This window comes from Crocuta crocuta, unplaced genomic scaffold (genome assembly GCF_008692635.1).
Source record: "Crocuta crocuta isolate KB4526 unplaced genomic scaffold, BGI_CrCroc_1.0 scaffold3, whole genome shotgun sequence".
NCBI lineage: Eukaryota > Metazoa > Chordata > Mammalia > Carnivora > Hyaenidae > Crocuta > Crocuta crocuta.
In genome coordinates this window covers 16,836,790-16,858,147 of record NW_027529934.1, presented here as the reverse complement: position 1 = coordinate 16,858,147, position 21,358 = coordinate 16,836,790, and the positions used below count along the sequence as shown (strand labels likewise).

The 21,358-nt window shown below is 39.1% G+C and overlaps 1 protein-coding gene across 2 annotated transcripts in view; it reads left to right on the top strand.

Moving 5' to 3' along the window:
- RABGAP1L (RAB GTPase activating protein 1 like) overlaps positions 1 to 21,358 on the top strand; it is a 674,356-nt gene that overhangs the window by 460,952 nt on the left and 192,046 nt on the right. For both annotated transcript variants that reach the window (XM_077763327.1, XM_077763328.1), the window contains exon 17: positions 6,566 to 6,607. In XM_077763327.1, coding sequence (XP_077619453.1) covers positions 6,566 to 6,607 — 42 coding nt within the window. The remainder of the gene's footprint in view (positions 1 to 6,565; positions 6,608 to 21,358) is intronic.

Below are 21,358 nucleotides of genomic sequence, written 5' to 3'. Positions count from 1 at the left end.
TATTTATTTATTTTATTAAAAAAATTTTTTTTCATGTTTATTTTTGGGAGAGAGAGAGACAGAGCACGAGTTGGGGAGGGGCAGCAAGAGAGGGAAAGACAGAATCCGAAGCAGATCCCAGGCTCCAAGCTGTCAGCACAGAGCCCAACATGGGGCTCAAACTCGGGAACAGTGATATCATGACAACTGAGCCATGCAGATGCCCCAAGATTTTTTTTTATTTTTGAGTAATCTCTACACTCAGTATGGGGCTCGAACCCACAATCCCGAGCTCAAGAGCCACACGCTGTTCTGACGGAGCCAGGCAAGCATTGTCTTGGCCTCTGTTTCTTATGGATGGCATCTTTTCCTATAGACCCTTTTGTTTGGCTTCTTAGAGCATAGGGTCTAAATATAACTGATAGTGCTGGTCTTCAAGGGGGCGGGAGCACTCCAGGAGATGCGGATAGAAGCTTGTACTCTTAAGGCTTAGGCCCAGAATATAGGCATAACTTTTACCATATTCTGCTGGGGAAAGCAGTAGCATAGTCTGCCCAGATTCAAGAGGCGAGGACAAAGGCCCTGCTTCTCAGTGAGAGGAGTGTCAAAGAATTAAGACCGTCCTTAATTCATTACAGATACTAACCAAAATCCCACTGAATTTGCAGTAGATGGAGTTAGTGAAAAAGCTATGGATTTTTTTTTTAATATTTTATTATTTTTGAGAGAGAGAGAGAGAGAGAGACAGCATGCACAGAGGAGGGTCAGAGAGAGAGGGAGACACAGAATCCGAAGCAGGCTCCAGGCTCTGAGCTGTCAGCACAGAGCCCGACGCGGGGCTTGAACCCACGGACCATGAGATCATGACCTGAGCCTAAGTCGGACACTTAACCGACTGAGCCACCCAGGTGCCCCTATGGATTTTTTTTTTAATCTAACAGACACAAATTCTAGTCCTGGCTTTACCATTTACTAACAGAGTAATGCCTCTGGGCCTAGTTTGCTCATTCTCAAATGGTGGCAGTGACACATATGCCATGGAGTTATTCAGAGAATTAAGTGAAAAAATATATAAAATGGCAGCTATGACGGGCAACAAATATGCAAGCCTAATAACGTATGCTGGCAGGTTTTGAGTACTTAGCAAGCATTCAATCCCTGTGGTGTGCGTTTTATGTGCTATTTCAGTCAGTCATCACCACTTCCTGGGATGCTATGTCCCATGCTGGATCAGAAGGGCAGCATGCATTTCCTCTAGCATTGGCTGTGTCTGTGGGCCTCCTCCATGCCTTGACTACTTCTGGTTTGATTATTTCGCCCTGCCTTGTGGTTAGGATTTCCATTTCCCCATACTATTTACTTCCCTTTTATTTTGATCCCTAGGGAGCCACGTGTTGATGCACACTTGGCACTGTTTGGCACTACCTTTTCAGCATTTATTCTCTGCGCTGTCAGTGTAGTTTTTGACAGCTTCTCACACAATCTGTCAGCCCCCTCTGAGCTCACGATTGCCTGTTCATCAGAACCAGATGATCGTGTCTTTGTTTCCGTGAGCGCTCTGCTGTCAACCTTCCCTCATGCAGGACTGTGGGCCTACCCGGGAACTCTGCGATCCACGCCTCGCAGCAATTATTTAATTTGGGGCAATTACTCATAGATGTTCTTTAAAGAGAGCATTTTGCTGGGCTGTGGCTGAATTTTGAAACAATAGCTTCCCAATCACTTAAGGAACCACTTCTTCATGCACACAAGGCTGATAATAGTCTGCTGTCACTTGAGGAAGGTGACGACCCTTTCTTGCCACAACATGCCAAGTTTAAGATGCCTCATACCCTGCAAGCAGTCAGCTGCTTTTTGTGAGTGTTTTCGATATGGGACAAAGTATAAGATTTGGATTTGGTAAAGTCACCACTTTGTTATCTTTCTACCCTCTGCTCTCAAAACTTATATTAAATGGAAGGAATCAGGGGCGTCTGGGTGGCTCAGTCGGTTAAGTGTCCAACATCGGCTCAGGTCATGATCAAGCCCCGCATCGGGCTCTGTGCCGACAGCTCAGAACCTGGAGCCTACTTTGGATTCTGTCTCTCTCTTGCACTCTTGCTCTCGCTCTTGCTCTCTTTCTTGCTCTCTCTCACTCTTGCTCTCACTCTCTCAAAAATAATTAAACATTAAAAAAATATTTTAAAAAGGGAAGGAATTACTTTAATCCTTTATGAATTTGAGGGCACATTGAAAACCCCCAACTAAAGGATATATTCATCCATTCACTTATTTATTGGGCCATCTTCTCTAACTTGGTGGTTAAGAGAATGACTTGTAGAATTAATTATACTGCTTAGTTTAAAATCTGCTTACTAGCTGTGTGACCTTGGGAAATTTACTTTGACTTCTCTGAATCTTCATTTGGATGGAATTAAAATGGAATTGAGGGTTGTGGAATGAAATAAGGGCATGTTTTCATTGTGATTAATTCATCTTTTGGCATATATATAATACTCAGTGGATGTTGGCCTTTAAATATTATCTTGAACTTGGAGTTAGAACTTGTACCATAAATAATAGGGTAGCTACAAAAACATATTTATCTGTTATTTTTACTCTTCATAGTTCTACAGATGTCCTATTAGGAACACTTATTAACTCCTCAGCACTAAAAAATTGTTACAGATCACATATTCCTGAAAAGGAGAGGCATCTTGAAAATAGGACATCTTTTTTTTTTAATGTATTTCAAAAAGTATATTTCAGCTCAGTTAGTCAAAGATTGAATCATGTAAGAGTGGGTGGACAATTAAGTAACAACAGGGGATTTAGTCATGTTACCTTGGTAGAGCGAAGGGGTGGTTGTTCCCTTATAATTCACTTTTTGTCAGCTAAAAGTCTGAGGACCAAAGCTTGCACTGACATTGTCATCTTAAATCCAACCTGTATGTGGTGCTGCAATTGTAAACTGACCAAGTGCTGTATCTCATTTGCATAGTCTGGCCACACTATTCTACTTTAGTTTAAGGCTTGCGAAGTCTTTACTTTTCTCCATTTTTATGGGTGACATCCAGAGCTTCCGTAAGCAGATGCAGCAACATGTTCTTACTCCCAACTGGTTTAAAGAGTTGACCTATATAAATTGTTAATGGTAACAGAAAGGTACCGCTTTAGTTTCCTAACTAAACACTACTTACTTTTGATTTAAAACACATGCTATGCTACCTTCCTAAGTACAATATTTTGAACATGTAAGTATTCATTAACACTGTTGGATTGTCCTTTTGAACTAATGTAAACTATAGGATTATTGGCTCCACTAAGTGGGCCCAGACAATTATACATCTTAATAGTTACTATTATTATTATTAATATGTATTCCTTTTTTGAAAGAGAGAGACACACAGAGCATAAGCAGGGATGGGGCAGAGAGAGAGGGAGACACAAAATCCGGAGCAGGCTCCAATCTCTGAACTGTCAGCACAGACCCGGCGTGGGGCTTGAACTCACAAACTGCGAGATCATGACCTGAGCTGAAGTCAGATGTTCAACTGACTGAGCTACCCAGGCTTCCCTAAATTCTAATAGTTTTTAAAAAACCGTATCTTGTATTTCTAATATTTCAATTGACAGCTGTCTCTATAAGCTATTTGTTTCTAATCCTATCTACCACACATTTTGTTCTTTTAGTTTGCTACTTCCGATACCTATAAACCCGATACCTATAAACTATACAGTCATATCACCAAACTAATTCAGAGTGCATATGAAATAAAAATTTGAATTTTTGTGTTGCTAGATCTATTTTGGTTGTCTAGAGATCTTTAGCTTTTTTTTTTTTTTAATTTCTAAGCTCTTGGTGTTTTTCACAGCTCAGTTATTGTCCAGTAGTTTGACTTTGACATAATAAATTGGTCTACTTGGGTTCATAGAGACAAGAGCAAATCTCAGAAATTTTAGGATAGCTAGTATAGTTTAGTCATTTCGTCCTCAAATAAGCACTTATTGTGTATGTCACACCAGCACTGAGTGGTAAAAATGCCCTTAAACTAGACATTAGGAGGCTTGGGGGGATGATCCTGGCCTTCTACTAAATCCATATATAACCTTAGGTTAGTCAAGTTCACATTCTGAAAAATGAGAATTATAATACAGGTTGTTATGAGAATCTGTGAGATTTCACTATTCCTGTGAAATCAAGGAGGTTGAGAAGATAGCAGAGTTGGTTGGATGTGGAGTGCAGTCTCCAAAGTGTACCCTGAAGGGATTTGGGAGGGAGAGGAGGGCCGGGAGACTGACTTGGGAGAAAAAGCCAGAGCGTTATAAGCATTAGAGAACTGGAGACAAGAGGGGCTTACATTGTAAGCGGTGACTAGGAAAATAAGATCCTGAGATAGAGTGGACTTAGTCCTGCTGGCAGGTTGATAAGCACTGGGGTCGTGAGAATTCACCACTGGTGAGCAGCCAGTTGTGGGGTGGAGGGGGATGGAGCACTTAGTGGGGGAGGCCCCAAATTTAGGAAAGCAGATTCTGCTTCATTATAACCCAAGTTTTTTTAAATCTACAATAGTCTTCTTTTTTCTAACTGATAAATTGTGATCAGAACAGGTGCAGAATCACTGATTGGTGTGGCAATGGACCAAATGCTTTGGTTTTGTCTTCCAGCCTGGTTACACTTCCTGCCACTTTGAGTCCCTAGAACAATTAACAGAGTAAACCCCAAACCTCCAACCAAATACTTTGTAGTAATTATGCAGCCCTTATGCCAGTAAGTCATATTTTGGGTAGTTGGCTATGAAAGTTAAGCAAATTATAATAGGAATTTACTCTGAATATCTCATTTTAATCCTTGCTTCTGATTTTGGAGACAGGAGAAGGATGGTTTATTAGAAGTTCTTTGTGTAGGTGTACCTGGATGAATTGTCAGACTCTTGATTCTGGCCCAGGCCATGATCTCACCATTCGTGGGGTCGAGCCCCTTGCCCAGCTCTGCACTGACAGTGCAGAGCCTGATTGGGATTCTCTCTCTCCCTCTCTGTGCATCTCTCTCTTTCTCTCTCTCTCTCTCTCTAAAATGAATAAATAGGGGTGCCTGGGTGGCTCAGTTGGTTAAGCTTCCGACTTTGGCTCAGGTCATGATCTCGCAGTTCATGGGTTCAAGCCCCATATCGGGCTCTATGCTGACAGCTCAGAGCCTGGAGCCTACTTTGGATTCTGTGTTTCTCTCTCTCTCTCTCTCTCTCTCTCTCTCTCTCTCTCTCTCTCTCTCTGCCTCTCCCTCACTTGCACTCTCTCTGTCTCTTGAAAATAAAAAAAAAGTTTTTAATGATTAAATAAACTTAAAAAAATGTTCTTTGCATAATACATCTGGTATAGAAGTTCTTTGTCTAGGGGAGCCTGGGTGGCTCAGTCGGTTAAGCATCGACTTTGGCTCAGGTCATGATCTTATGGTTTGTGAGTTCGAACCCCATGTCGGGCTCTGTGCTGACAGCTTGAAGACTGGAGCCTGCTTTGGTTTCTGTGTCTCCCTCTCTCGGTGTCCCTCCCCTGCTGCAGTGTGCTCTGTCTCTTTCTCACTCTCAAAAAAAAAAGAAAGAAAGACATTAAAAAAAATAATTAGAAAAAAAAGAAATTCTTTGTCTGATACATCTGGTGCAGCACTGTGTCTTAAAAGGCAGATAGACTATATTTGTGACCAAGCTGAAGAGAGCACATACATAGACCCTGGACTTATAGGAGGCATTAACTCGTACTTGAAAGATCTTTCTTCTCCTCTATGATGACTTGCATGGAAGGAGAAGTCATATTTGTGGCAACTTTGTTTCTGATGGTCATCTTGAGCATTTAAGATTTCTTGTATTTTGAATTTAACGTCTCAATATGTCTTCAGAGTCACTGGGCTGAGCTCAGAGCTCAAAATTCAGCTAAGACTTCTTAACAAGGTGTTTAATGTGTTTACTCCTAAAGAGATATTGCTTTGGGTTTCAGGGGGGAAAGGGGAAAGGAAGTCTAGCAGATGGCCCCTAATCACACCTCTAGGTGCACAGACACTACTTGAAAGCAAACACTAAAGCACTAAGAACAGGGGTGGAAATCCAGTGCGATGCTCACAGCTCCCCTCCTACAACCTGTCCCAGTTATCAGCAATGCTGTTTTGTTTTGTTTTGCCTGCTGCTGGCCGTTTACCTCACCAAGATGTGCATACCGTGACTTAGGAATTTCATGGAATAATTTTTTACTTCTGCATCACTGCCATCTTGATCAAAAGAACTTGACATTCACAAGGCTTAGACCCATGCAAATAATCCAGAAAGTGAGGGGGAAATAATATATTGAATAATTTACTGAAGGATTGAAGGAAAAGAATTTATTGTAAAAACAATAATTTTATGTGAACATGAATTAAATAGCACCAAAAATGTGCAGTAAGCCTGTTGGAGAAGGAAAGTACCTTTCAAAAAAAATCTTATTGTTTAATTATTATTGTATGTGAAGATGAAAGCACTTAGGGATTTTATTAGAGATATGGAAGTCTTGGGGAAATACTTAATACAATAGTGATAGATGTGGCAGTATTGATTTGGGCTCTCTTTTTCTATTTCAGGGTTTGAATATAATCTTTCATGTAGCCCTGGCTCTCCTAAAGGTAAGTCTCTTTTTATCTTTAAATTGGGCATAATTCAAATGTATAGCCTTTGACTCATTCTAGATTCTTGAACACAAAAAAAGACTTTCGTGAGGAACTCTGAATCTCTCCTTTGTTGTTTATTTAGAGTTTGTTTCTTTGTTTTCCTTATAATCCATTTAATTTTACTATCAAAGCACTCCTTCCAATAATATATAAAGTTGTTTTCATTCATATAAGTTGGATGATGTAAGAAAAAAAGTTAAAAACTGTTTTCTGTCAAAATGATGCCAGCCTTTTTCTTAAAATACTTTCTACCATGATAACATCCCTGGAGGTACTCAAACATAGACTTGAATTATTAGAAAGCTTTTATAATATATTGACTAAAAAAGAAACTGCTACATTTCATTTTTTTATATTGTTTTCTTTTTATTTTTTTATTTATTTTTTACAAATAGTTTATTGTCAAATTGGAAAACTGCTACATTTCAATTTGCACTTCTTTCTCTGAGAGCTAGAAACTTATGAGACACTTTAGAATTCAATTACAATTACCTTGTTGGATTTTATATCAACATATCAGTGCAGCTTTAACAGTGTGGTAATAGGAAGACATTTGCTGCAGAGCCGGTGAGAGTAATCTAGCCGGTCAGTTTTTGTCCTTCAGCCCAAGATGACATTCTGTTACTGAAGGCGATAATTGCCTTATTTATTTTTTAAAAACTGCAGGCTCACCCTTTCCCTGTAAAACATAGTTGTTAAAATTGCAAACCCTGGACTTGGACAGATTTGAATCTCATTTCATCTCTGGTGTATGACCTTGGGCAAATTGCTCTAAGTGCTCAGACCCTGAGTTTTGAGATAATGATAGACACTAATTTATGGGATTGTTGTAAGAATTAAATATGATGATATATGAAAATCCTTAATATAGTATCTAGAACATTTTATTGCCTAAAAAATGTTAGCTATCATTATTGTGGTTATGGTTATATTCACAGGATAACTCAGATTTTGTTCCTAGATCCCCATCATTCCTCCAAATTTCCAAAAGCTAATGATTTGATGTCTTCAGACAGCTGCTTGATATTTTTTTTCCATATGCAAATACCCTGATCTAAAACAAAGACATGACATAATATGGATCCTCTGTGCATCAAGAGGTGGGGTGCTCTCCTCACGTCTTATTCTGTTAAACACTTGTTTTTTGTGAAGTTCATAAATTGTACTTTAAATTGTTCATTAAACAACTTGAATTTAGATACGAACATTTCTTATACTAAAGTTATTTTGAAAGTTAGGAAAATATTTTAAATATTTCAGTAAAATAACAAAAATGGGGCGCCTGGGTGGCTCAGTCGGTTAAGCGTCTGACTTCAGTTTAGGTCATGATCTCAGGGTTCGTGTATTCAAGACCCACTGTCAGAGAATGAGGAGGGGAGGGGCAGAGAGAGAGGGAGACACAGAATCCGAAGCAGGCTGGAGGCTCTGAGCTGTTGTAACACAGAGCCCGACATGGGGCTCACAAACTGCGAGATTATGACCTGAGCCAAAGTCAGATGCCTAACAGACTGAGCCACCCAGGTACCCCCTTAAAAAAATTTTTTTTACATAAAATAACATATTTGCATATGTCTTTTAATGAAGTCATGGATCTCTGCCTCTAATTTTTTTATTTGTTTGTTTGTTTGTTGTCGTTAGGACAGATCAAAACCAAAAACCTTCTAAGAACTTTCGGTATAGGGCTAGGATAAGACTTTTAGAATGCCCAAGCAGTGAAAGTTTTATATAATTCAGATTACAAACAGTACTTAGCCATAAAGCAAGTGTAAGGAAGTCCAGCAAAGTTATGGTTTTTCCTATCATGTCTAATTTGTTTTTAAGCATCAGATGTTATATCTTTCCCAAAAATGCCTTTCTTCATTTTTTTGCTGATTTTTCTTTACCAAGTGCACTTAGCACACACTTACTCTGTCTTTTGGGGGTAATCCAGAATTTCCTGCAGTAGGTATATTTGACCTATACTCTGTGTCAGCCCAGTATCTGTCTGGTCAGTTATCTTCCTGATTAACAGGTGCTTTTGGTTTGATTGCATTATTTTCATTTATTTTTGTCCATGTTAACTTCATATCGCCTGTGCAGAGAACATTCTCTGGCCACAGGCCGGAAAGGTTTTTGTATCTTCTGTAACAACATGGGTGTTATATAGTATCATCTTGGAGGATTTTCGTATAGAAGGTAAAAAGGAGAGCTTTCTCACTACTCTTGGCCTATGTTTACATCCCTTCCTTGTAGGAATCTTGGAGCTGTTTAGAGACAGTTTATAGAGGCTGAATGGAAGTGTACCAAATGGATCTGATTGACTAGATCAGATCTTTTTCCACCTCAAAAAAGAATATCCCAAACATATATGACAGTGACTAACTTTTACCTAGCCATATAAAAAAATGTTTATTTGTTTACATGAAGTAAAACACACTTAGGAACAGTTCAAAGTTCTTATGAACCCAGCATAAATTATTCATTAGCACACATTAAATATCCAGGAGTTATTTGTAAGAGAATTGTTATTGTAAGAGAATTGTGAATTGTACTAACCAGAGAAAACTATAATTCTCTCCCACAGCTGATAACTGAGGGAGTCAAGGCCCCAGGTTGCCTAAAGTCTTTTGGCTTAGGAATAGCAAAGCTGAATCTATAATATTTTTAAGCAGCATAATTATAGGTGACGGTCTCTGTTGCTCAGTATGGTTGAAAGATAACTACTTTCTGAATGGGAGCTACATTCTTTTGAGGTAGAAATAGTCTCCTAAGTAGCTAGAAAGCTATTATCATAAAAGAATGGTTCATTACAATACATAGCATCATCAGATCATTTAGGATATTGGCAGTGTCCATTAGGTAGGTTAGATATATTCCCTCAAATCTAATTCATTTATTTTTTTCTAATTTTTTTCTAATTCATTTATCATATGAAACATTCAGTAATCACAGCACACAGTACATTATAATAGATAAGAGATGATCAATCAGAATTAAGCTGATTAATGTTGGCAGAGAATGTTTGATCAGAATAGGTTCTTTGCATCAGACAGTGGTTCATTTGGTGTCTTAGGTGTACATATAAATATTACAGAGAGAAAGAAAACCCATTCACATTTCCAGCCCTAGATGCAACCATAATGAAAGTTCAGTGTAAGAGCTTCCTTCCATGCTTCCGCCTATGAATATGTAAGCATGCATTAGTTATCCACTTACATATATATGTGTGTGTACATACAGATTTTTTAATATGGGTTTGAAGATTACCGTTAAGACTATTGGAAGTAAGAGATAAATCTAGAAGAACAATGTAAAAGGAAGAACATATGTTTATTTTCTCACAAAAAATGCTGATGAACCAGACTCTTTTTCATTTAATAATATATGATGACCATCTTCTTTGTCACTACAGACATGTAGCGGTTAAAAGCATGGATGCTAGAACCAGGCTACTTGAGTTCAAATCCCAGCTCCCACAATTTATCTAGAAATCTTAGATAAATTACAGTTTCTCTATCTTTAAAATGGAGATATTAGTAACACCTTTCCCCTAGGATTGTTAGAGTTTAATGAGTTACTAGATGATTGGTGCCTGGAAATTTGTAAGCATGACCCTGCACCCAGGTACTGTTATTATGACTAGAGCTGCCTGGGGTTTTGTGATGACTGATTAGTATCTTGTTGTGTGTACCATAGTTTTACTTAATTAATTTTATATTTAGTTTTTATGGATGTTGACGTTGTTTCTTAGACTTTTCCTGTTAGACACACATCCTTAAAGTTCCATCTTTGAATACTTACTTAATATGAAGTATCTTTTGGATAAACTTCAAAGAATGTAATTGCTGGGTCAGACTGTTACATGTGCTGGGTCTCATTTGAGTTTTTGATGCGTATTGCAAAATTACTGTCTACTAGCAATGTGAGAGTACATTTTCTCCATATTCTAAGCATGTGCTTTTATGGACAGTGAAAACAAGTTGTAAAAGTAACTGAAAAAATTATGATTATACCAATTTGTTCACTGTAAACAAACAAACAACTCTTCAGGCAGTTTTGAAGAGTCCAATGTTCTTTCATTTGGGAACATCTTTTCTTTTTCTTCTTTCTTTTCTTTCTTTCTTTCTTTTTTTTTTTTTTTTTTAGGGAAGCCAGTTGATGCTGGCCAAATTTTAGAAGAAAGAGCCTGGCTTGGATGGGCTTTTTATATTATGTAAAAGTTCCAAGGCATATCTGATGTTTTTGGCTTTTCAACATCTCCACTATGGTCTTTTTTCCTTCCCATTCTATTGAAGCTTTTTTGATGAAGTCACTAACAAAATCAGTGGACAGGTTTCCATTTTTATCTTACTTGAATCTTCAACAGTTATCAAAACCGCATAAAGACGTAACACTTCCCTTTTTCTGAAGCTCTCCCTTGGCTTCCTGTCTTATTTTTTTAAATCTCCCTCTCGCCTTCTTCTCATTTTACTTTTGCTCACCCCTTTTTTCCCCCAGTCATTAACTTGGAGTTCCACAGGGCTCCAGCATCTAAGGACTCACTTGGTGCTTCCTCCTTGCTGATCTTGTTCATTCCCCTGGTTTCATCTATAAATGTTCACTCTCATCTTTATATTTAGCCCAGATCCAAATATTTGGCTTGGACCTACCATTTCTACTTGGATGTTTCAGAGGCACATCAAATCCAAAAGCCAAAACTGAACTGATATGCCCTCCCAGACCTATGCCTTCTCCAGTAACCTTCACCTAAGTGAAGGTACTAACTACCCACCTGCTCAAAGGAGAAACCTGGAAGTTATCCTTAATACCTGTCTTTTCTTAATGCCCAACATCTACTGAGTCATCAACTCCCACTTTGGTAGTTAGGCTACCAAACCCTTTAACTTGGACTGTTACAGTGACCTCTTTCACTAAGAAATAATGAACATACGGGGTACCCAGGTGGCTCATTTGGTTAAGTATCCGACTCTTGATATTGGCTCAGGTCATGATCTCACAGTGGTGAGATGGAGCCCCACATCAGGCTCCATGCTGAGCGTGGAGAACCTGCTTGGGATAATCTCTTTCCCCCCCGTCTCTGCCCTTCCGCCGCTCACTTGTGCATGTGCACACATGGATCCTCTCTCTCTCTCTCTCTCTCTCTCTCAAAGATAAATAAATAAACATTAAAAAAAATAGGGGTGCCTGAGTGGCTCAGTCGGTTCAGTGTCCAACTTTTGTTCAGGTCATGATCTCGTGGTTCATGGGTTCAAGCCCCGTCAAGCTGTGTGCTGACAGCTCAGAGCCTGGAGCCTGCTTCAGATTCTGTGTTTCCTTCTCTCTCTGCCCCTCCTCAACTCGTGCTCTTTCTCTCTGTCTCTCAAAAATAAATAAATGTTAAAATAATAATATAAAAGTGGTGAGAGTGTACATCCTTGTCCTGTTCCTGATCTTAGGGGAAAAACTGAGAGTTTCCTCCATCAAAGATGGTGTTAGCTGTGGGGTTTTCATAGATGGTCTTTTTTTTTTTTTTTTTTTGAGGTTCTCTCTAAACCTACTTTTTTGAGTTTTTTGATCATGAATGGATGTTGTGCTTTTTCAAATGCTTGTTCTGCATCTGTTGAAGTCATCATATGATTCTTATCCTTTCTTTTATTAATATGGTATATCACATTGATTGATTTGTGAATATTAAACAACCTTTGCAATCCAGGAATAAATCCCACTTGATCTGGTGAATGATTTTTTAATGTATTGTTGATTTCATTTTGCTAATATTTTGTTGAAAATTTTTGCACATGTTCATCAAGGATATTGATTGGCCTGTAGTTCCTTTCTGGTGTGCTTATCTGGTTTTTATACCAGGGTAATGCTGGTGTCAGAATGAATTTTGAAGTTTTCCTTACTTTTCTATTTTTTTTGAATAGTTTAAGAAGAAAATAATAATTCTTCATTAAATGTTTGGTAAAATTTGCCTGTAAAGCTATCTGGTCCAAGACTTTGTTTACTGGGAGTTTTTAATTTAATTTTTTTGTTACTGACTCCATTTCTTTCCTGGTTATCAGTGTGTTAAAATTTTCTATTTCTTCCTGTTCCAGTATTTGTAGGTTATATGGTTCTAGGAATCTATTCATTTCTTCTAGGTTTCCCAATTTGTTGGCATGTAGTTTTACATAATATTCTCTCTTTTTTTTTTTTTTACAAATAGTTTATTGTCAAATTAGTTTCCACATAACACTCAGTGCTCATCCCCACAAGTGTCTTATAATTGTTCCTATTTCTGTAGTGTTGGTTGTTATTTCTTCTCTCTCATTTGTGATTTTATTTGGTCCTTTCTCTTTTCTGTTTGATAAGTTTGCCTAGAGGCTTATCAGTTTTATTAGTATTTTAGAAGAACCATTTCCTGATTTCATTTATCTGTTCCATTGTTTTTTAGTTTCTACATCATTTATTTCTCCTCAGATTGTTATTATTTCCTTCCTTCTGCTGGCTTTAAGCTTCATTTGTTCTTCTTTATCTAGCTCCATTAGGTGTAAGGTTAGATTGTTTGAGGTTTTTCTTGCTTCTTACAGGTAGGCCTGTATTGCTGTATATTTCCGTCTTAGGACCATTCCTGTTGCATCCCAAAGGTTTTGGACCATTGTGTTTTCATTTTCAATTGTTCCCATATTTTTTATTTCTTCTTTGATTTCCTGGTTGACCCATTCATTGTTTAGTAGCGTGTAATTTAACTTCCATGTATTTGTGGTCTTTCCAGGTTTTTTCTTCTGGTTGACTTTTAATTTCATAACATTGTGGTCAGAAAAGGTGCATGGTATGATCCCAATCTTTTTGTATTTGTTGAGCCTATTTTGTACCTAATATGTGATCTCTTCTGGTGAATGTTCTATGTGCACCTGAAAAGAATGTATCCTACTTTTTTCGGGTGGAATGTTATGACTCTATCTGGTGCAGTGTATCATTCAAAGCCACTATTTCCTTATTGGTTTTTCTGTTTAAATGATCTGTCCATTAATCTACGTGGGGTGTTAAAGTCCCCTCCTATTATTGTATTATTATCAGTTATTCCTTTATGTTTGTTATTAATTGTTTTATGTATTTAGGTGCTACCATGTTGGGTGCACAAATATTTACAATTGTTATATCTTCTTATCGGATTGTCACCTTTATTATTATTTAGTGCCCTTCTTTGTCTCTTGCTACCATCTTTGTTTTAAAATCTAGATTATCTGATATAAGTGTTGCTACTCTGGCTTTCTTTTAACATCCACTTGCCTGATAAATGTTTCTCCATCCCCTCAATTTCAATATACACGTGTCTTTTGGTCTAAAATCAATCTTTTGAAGGCAGTATATACATGGATCTTGTTTTTTTATCCACTCTGTCACCCTACTTCTTTTGACTGGTGCATTCAGCCCATTTACATACAAAGTAATTATTGATAGATATATATTTCTTGCCATTTTATTTCTTGTTTGTGGTTGTTTCTGGAAATTTTCTCTGATCCCTTCTTGTCTTTCTATCATGTTTTGCTGATTTTTTTAGTGATATATTTGGATTTGTTTATTCTTTGCATGTTTATTAGTGGTTTTTGATATATGGTTACCATTAGGTTTATATTTAACCTCTTCCGTTTATATCAGTCTATAAATTAAGTCCATGGAACTCTCTTTTCTCCTCTCCTCCCCACATTTTAGGTTTATATTATTATAATATGTATATAATATATACGTATGTATGTATATGTATAACATATATATGTATAACATGCATACATACAGTAAGTCCCTTAATTTATTTTTTATAGAAATACTTATTTTTACTGCTTTTTTGATTCCTGCCTTTGTAATGTCACTTTTGGTCTCTCCTTTCCACTCAAAGAGTCCCTTTTAATATTTCTTGCAGAAATGGTTTAGTAGTTATGAACTCCTTCAGTTTTTGTTTATCTAGAAATTCTTTATCTCTCCTTCGTTCCTGAATGACAGCCTAGCTGAATAGAGCATTCTTGGCTGCAGATTTTTCCCATTCAGCACTTTGAATATGTCACGCTACTCCCTTCTGGCTTGCAAAGTTCCTGTTGAAAAATTTCCAGCTAGCCTTATGAGTTTTCCCTGAAAGTTAGTGACTTCCCTGTAAGTTAAAAACTTCCCAGCAAGTTTTGTCTTGCTCCTTTTAAAATATGTTATCACTATATTTTGCAAATTTAATTACAATATGTTTGGTGTGGTATGTATTTATTGATTTTGTTGTGGGTTCTCTGTGCCTCTTGGATCTAAATGTCTGTTTCCTTCCCCAGATTAGGGAAGTTTTCAGCTATTATTTCTTCAAATGAATTTTCTGCCCCCTTTCTCTCTCTTCCTGTGAGACTCCAGTAATATGAATGTTATTATGATTGATGTCATTAAGTTCCCTAAGTCTATTCTCGTTTTGCAGAATTCATTTCTCTCTCTCTTTTTGTTCAGCTTAATTACTTTTCATTATTCTGTCTCCTAGGTCATTAATTCGTTCCTCTGCTTCTTCCAGCCTGCTCTTCATTTCATTGTGTTTCTCATTTGTTTTATTGTGCCTCTTATCTCTGTTATGCTATTCCTTATCTCTGTTAAGGGTCACACTCATGTCTTCCACCCTTTTTTCACATCCAGTTAGTATCCTTATGATCACTGTTTTAAGTTCTCTATCAGGCATATTGCTTATATCTGTTTTGCTTAGATTCTGGCTGTGGCCTTGTCCTGTTCTTTCATTTGGGATAAATTTCTGTCACATTTTGTGTGCCTCTCTGTATCTGTTTCTTTGTGTTAAGAAAGTCAGCTGTATCTTCTAATCTTGAAAATTGTAACTTTATGAAGAGATTCTGGAGTGCCCTGTAGTGTAGTGTCTCCTGCTCACCAGAACCAGGCACTGCAGGAGAGTAGCCTAGGTGTGTTGCTTATGCCCTGTTATTGTATCTGAGTCACTTTTCCTTTCAGTGCAGTTGTCTGCACAGACTCTCTGCCTGTTGTGGGCTATGCTTGCTTTCTGTGGTATTAGTGAGACTCAGGCAGGCCATTTCTGTGGGAGTGTGCCCTCTGGGGAACTTGGGAGCAGGCTAACAGCATTAGCAAAATTTGCACTGGGCCACTAGTTTTTTTTTGTTTTTTTTTAAGTTTATTTATTTATTTTTGAGAGAGAGAGAGAGAACACACAGGAGCAGAGAGAGGGGGAAAGAGAGGGAGAGAGAGAGAGAATCCCAGGCAGGCTCTGCACTATCAGCACAGAGCCCAGTGTGGGGCTCGAACTCACAAACCATGAGATCATGACCTGAGCCAAAATGGAGAGTCAAACACTTAACTGACTGAGCCACCCAGGTGCCTGTGGGCCACTAGTTCTACGCTAGGTACTCAGAAGTGCTGCGGCTGCTGGGGGCTGTGTGCTGGGATGGCCAGGGCACAAGGCTAGGTATGGCACACAGCGATGGCTGCACCTAGCCGGTCCATGGCGCACAGTGATGTCTGCACATAGCTGGTCTCATGCACAGAGGTGGCTGGGGTTGCACCACTGGGTGTGGTGCAAGACAGCAGCTGGGGGTATTCACCTAGGTGTGTCACACAACAGTAGCTGGGATTACAAGGCTGGTTGCCACAGTAGATGTGCCCCGGGCAGCTGGCCAGGGCCCATGTGTGGCTTTAACAAAAATTGCCCGAAGCCTAGGGCTGAGGCTGGCAGGCGTGGGGTAGGGAGTCCTCAGGAGCACTTGTAGGCATAGCACACTGCTAGGGGTGTTGGTGGCAAGTGTCTGTGCGGCCCACTTCCCACAGGGGGCTCTATGTTTATGCTGTGGAGCTTCCCACAGAGGGAGAAAGTGGCATCTGCCAGCTCCCTCGTCTTCACAGAAGTCCCCTAGCATTCTCTGAAATCAGTATGAACAGATCTGTCTCCCATTTGTCCCCAGCATGCTATAAACTGCCATTTTTATGTTGCCTTTCTGTGCAGGCTGCTGTTTCTTTAAGGGTAGCAACCCAGCTGTCACCTGCCCCCCCCCCAGCTCATCCAGTGCCCAATCAGCTGACTTTTATTTTTTCATTTTTAAAAAAAAATTTTTTTTTGAGAGAGAGTGTGTCTGTGTGAGCAAGGAGGGGCAGAGCAAGAGAGAGGGAGAGAGAGAATCGATGCAGGGCTCTATCCCAGCAACTGTGAGATCATGACCTGAACTGGAATCAAGAGTCAGACACTTAACCGACCGAGCCACCAGGCGCCCCAGAATCAGCTGACTTTTAAAGTGCCAGCCTCCAAGTCACACTTGTTTTAAAAACTCATAGAATTCATCCCCTCTGGTTTCTAAAGCCAAGCATTTTGGGGATTAGTCTTCCCAGTGTGGGCGCCCTGGTGTGAGGGCCTGTTTGTTTCTCTCTCCCCCTCGCACAGCTCCCTCCCTTCTTCAGGCAGCTTCCTTCCACCTCTCTGACATTCCTAACCTTCCAGACGCAGCCTCTTCTCTTTATTTAGTTGTAGAGTTTATTCTCCCTGTCTTCGAATCACTCTCCAGTTTATCAACTTGGACGTGTGTGATAGCCAGTTGAAAATGTGGGATGGGGTGAGTTCAGGGCCCTCCAACTCCTCCATCTTCCCAAACTCCCAAGATTTCTTCATCTAAGGTTTTTATCATTGTAACTCTTCTATTTGGATCTTTGATCTGCCTTGAATTTGTTTCTGTATATGGACTGTGATCGGGCGTTATGGTCATCCTCCCCCACCAAATAATTCATGTGGTGAAATCTTAAACCCCAGTCCCTCAGACTATGACTGTATTTGGAGATAGAGTCTTTAAAGAGGGAATGAAATTAGAATGAGATCATTAGGGTGGACCCCAATCCAGTAGGACTAGTGTCCTCAGAGGAAGAGAAGATTATGGTACACGGAGGGATGACCCTGTGAACACACAGGGAGAAGATAGCCATCTATGAGCCAACAAGCGAGGCTTCAGAAGACATCAACTGTGCTGACACATTGGACTTCTAGCCTTCAGAATTGTGAGAAGTTTTGCTGGTTAAGCCACTCAGTCTCTGGTTCTTTGTCACAGCATCCCTAACTAACTGATACAGTAGGAATACAACTTTATTTTTTAGCATATGGATATCTAGTTGTCCTGGTTACATTTGTTTAAAAGACTGTTCTTTTCCCCTTGAATTGGATGATCTTGGCATCCTCATCAAAAATCAGTAGACTATCGACACATGGTTTTATTTCTTGGCTCTCTATTCCATTGATTTTTGTCTGTCCTTATGCCACTACAACACTGCCTTAATATAGTAAGTTTTGAGATCCGTAAGTGTGAGTCCTCCTTATTTTTTTCAAGATTGTTTTGGCTGTTGTGGTCCCTTGCATGTCTTCTATGAATTTTAGAATCTGTTTGTTCATGAACAAAGGATATTACATGAACACAGGATATTTTTCCATTTATTTATGTTTTCTTTAATTTTTTCTTTTTTTAAATGTTTATTCATTTTTGAGAGACAGAGAGAGATAGAGAGCAAATGGGGGTGGGGCAGAGACAGAGGGAGACACAGAATCTGAGGCAGGCTCCAAGCTCTGAGCTCGAACCCACAAACTGAGATCATGACCTGAGCCAAAGTCAAACGCTTAACTGACTCAACCACCCAGGCTCCCCTTTTTTCTTGAAACAATGTTTTGTAGTTTTCAGTGTACAAAAGCCTTGTGCTTCTTTTGTTAAAATATATTTCTAAGTATTCTGTTTGAGGCAATGTAAATGGAATTGTTTTCTTAACTTCATTTTAGATTCTTCATTACTATTATCTACAATTACAATGTTTTTTTCTCTATTTATCTTGTATCCTTTAACCTTGCTGAGGTTATTTCTAGCTTTGATGTGTGTGTGTGTGTGTGTGTACTTGTTAGCTGTTTGTATATGTAAGATGTCATCTATAAGTACTTTGTCTTTTCCAATCTGAGTGCCTTTTCCTTCTTTTTCTTGCCCAACTGCCCTGGCTAGATCTTCCAGCACATTGCTGAATAAAAATAACAAGAGCAAACATCCTTGTCTTGTTCTTAATCTCATTTACTTTCTTTCCGAAGAGTTGTGTTAAACCCCCACTTCTGGATTTCCACCACCACTGCTGTCACCACCACTTTTGCCTACCACGTGTGGTCATAGTTTGGCCATATTAGAATGGTGAGTGACTTCTTTATGAAAAGCCAAGGTGACAATTGCCATGTATAAGGAGTAGTAAGTAAAGCCTTTCCCCTTCTGGGGAACCTCCATTGTACTCATGAATGTAATTTGTCTGTCATCACTCTGATTCAGAATAGACTTAGAGGAAACTCCATTGCTTTTTTTTTTTTTTTTTTTTTGCACCTCTAGTGAAATATAACTGACTTTTTGGTAGTCTTTATTATTTCTGAAGGAATTTTTGTGTATGTCTGAGTTTATGTAATCTACTTGCTTCTGAAATTTTTATTTCAGAGATTATTGATTTATCCCTGCCTACTCTATTTTCTTCAGTGTTCAGCTTTTAAAAGAATAAAATTTCACATTACATGAAAAATAAGAAATATGTTTATATAGTACTTGCTTATTTCTCTTTTTCCTCTTCAGCTTGTGTGGTTCTGATTCATATTTCAAATAGAATCTAAAGGTTTAACAGTGTTATCTCTTTCCTTACCTAAACATCTTCATATCAGTAGCCTATTACTACAGGCCTGGACTTTTTTTTGGGGGTGGGGGGGAGTGAGAGAGAGAGAAGGAGACAGACAGAGACAGAGCATGAGCAGGGGAGGGGAAGAGAGAGAGGAAGGGAGACACAGAACCGAAGCAGGCTCCAGTCTCTGAGCTGTCAGCACAAAGCTCGATGTGGGGCTCGAACTCACAAACCATGAGATCATAACCTGGGCCAGAGTCAGCGCTCAACCCACTGAGCCACTCAGGCACCCCTGGATTTTTTTTTTTTTTAATCACTGCATCTTCCTTCCAGAAATCTGTCTGGAATTCTACAAGAGAAATAGTGTTTCCTGTTCCTTATTGTGACCCCCATCAGACTTTTCCAGCCCTACCCCCTCTGCTGTCAGTGGGCTGGAAGCTCTCTCAAGAAACCATGCTCTATGCGCCCCATCCTGCTTCCTGTTTCCTTGTTCAGCGCCCCTTCTGTGGCTAAAATTACTTCCTACCATTTCTTTCTAGGCTTTCTTCTTTTTTCACATTTAATAACATTATGTCTTTGTAATTTTCACATATTATCCATCAACTCTTCTACCATCCTCTTTTCAAAACTCTCTGAGGACCCATGAAATGCACTGTATACTAGTAACATTGTTCATTTATGTACTCATTCAGCAAATGACCTTGAGCGCCACCAAGCACACCGGTTAGGAGCCAGCCACTGTGCTTAACAATGAGGACACACAGTAGATACGTAGTTCCTTTCCTTAAGTTGTTTAAGTAGTGTCTGGCAGTCCTCTAATGTATATGAGCAAATAAAGTATCTTCCTCTCACTTTCCTCCTCCTCCCTTAAAAAAAAATCTGCCCACCAGTGTATAAAGAGACTGTCCCAATTTATTTCACTTGTGTCACAATACCGTAACTCCCTACAGCAATCGAATTCAAAGTGATTCTTAATCCTTAGTGTACCAAGAATCCTCTAAATTCTAGGAGTCCTGAGGTTCCTGAATGTCTCCCCACCCACCCCCATCCCCAAGATCTGATGCAGGCAGTGGCAGAACCGAAAGGGTAGGAGTAGCCATGTGTTGCTTAGAGCAGGAATTCTCAGCCTTAACTATACGTCACTTCACCTGTATGTTAGAATCAGCTTTTAAAATTTTCTGATTCCGAGTTTTACCGCAGGCCAGTTTTATTCAAATATCAAGATGGGACTCAAGCATCAGTATTAAAACAAAACAACCAAGTGATCCCAGGGTGCAGCTAAGCATCTACCACAGTTCAAAACTGAATTATCCAATGTTGGGGATGAAGAAAAAGGGGAAGAAGAGAAGGCACATGTGCAGTGAGAACAGGCATTCACAGTCACATGTAGAAAATGGATAGTCCTCATTTTTTAACAGTTGCTATTTTGTCTGTGTTATCTCTGTGCTCCTCTTTACCAATGCCCCCTCGTTTTTAGGATTGTAGAGGTGCTCAATAGGGCCTGTAAGCTAAGAATTAGGGTAGGTTCCCGGTTAGTCAAGTATAGGGGGCTCCTTGGAAAGGGAGGTAAAAGAGCCCCCAGAGTTGGGGTGTGGATTGTGATTTAGCCAATTCATACCAGATTACCAAGGGCTCCTCAAACCATAAAGCTTAATTTATAAGGCATAACTCATCCACTGTTAGTATCTTTAAATCAGCAGAAGAGGAATGAAGACAAAAGGATTAATTAAAAACAAACAGAAAAACTCCCAGAGTGGGGCTTGTTTATTTGAGAGAGTAAAACGTCAGTTGTTATTAGCACCATGCTGATTAGTTAAGTATGCCTTTGACCATCCAAAGTACAGTTTCCCCTTCCATTTCTGCTGGTATTGAGAAGCAGGACAGTTCATGTTCCAGCAGCTCTCTCCCATAATGGGTTAAAGACCAAGAAGTGAAGACCTACATATATTGAAAATGGAAACTGGATTTCAGTTCTGCCTAGTCTTTGATTCACCAATGTGGGTTAAAGGTTGTTTCTATGTTTGAAGATGGTGACATTAGAAAGGGCTGATATTGGGATTGTTGTTTCTAGAGCTTCAATTCTGGTTACAAAACCAGAAGTCTAAAGACCTGGTT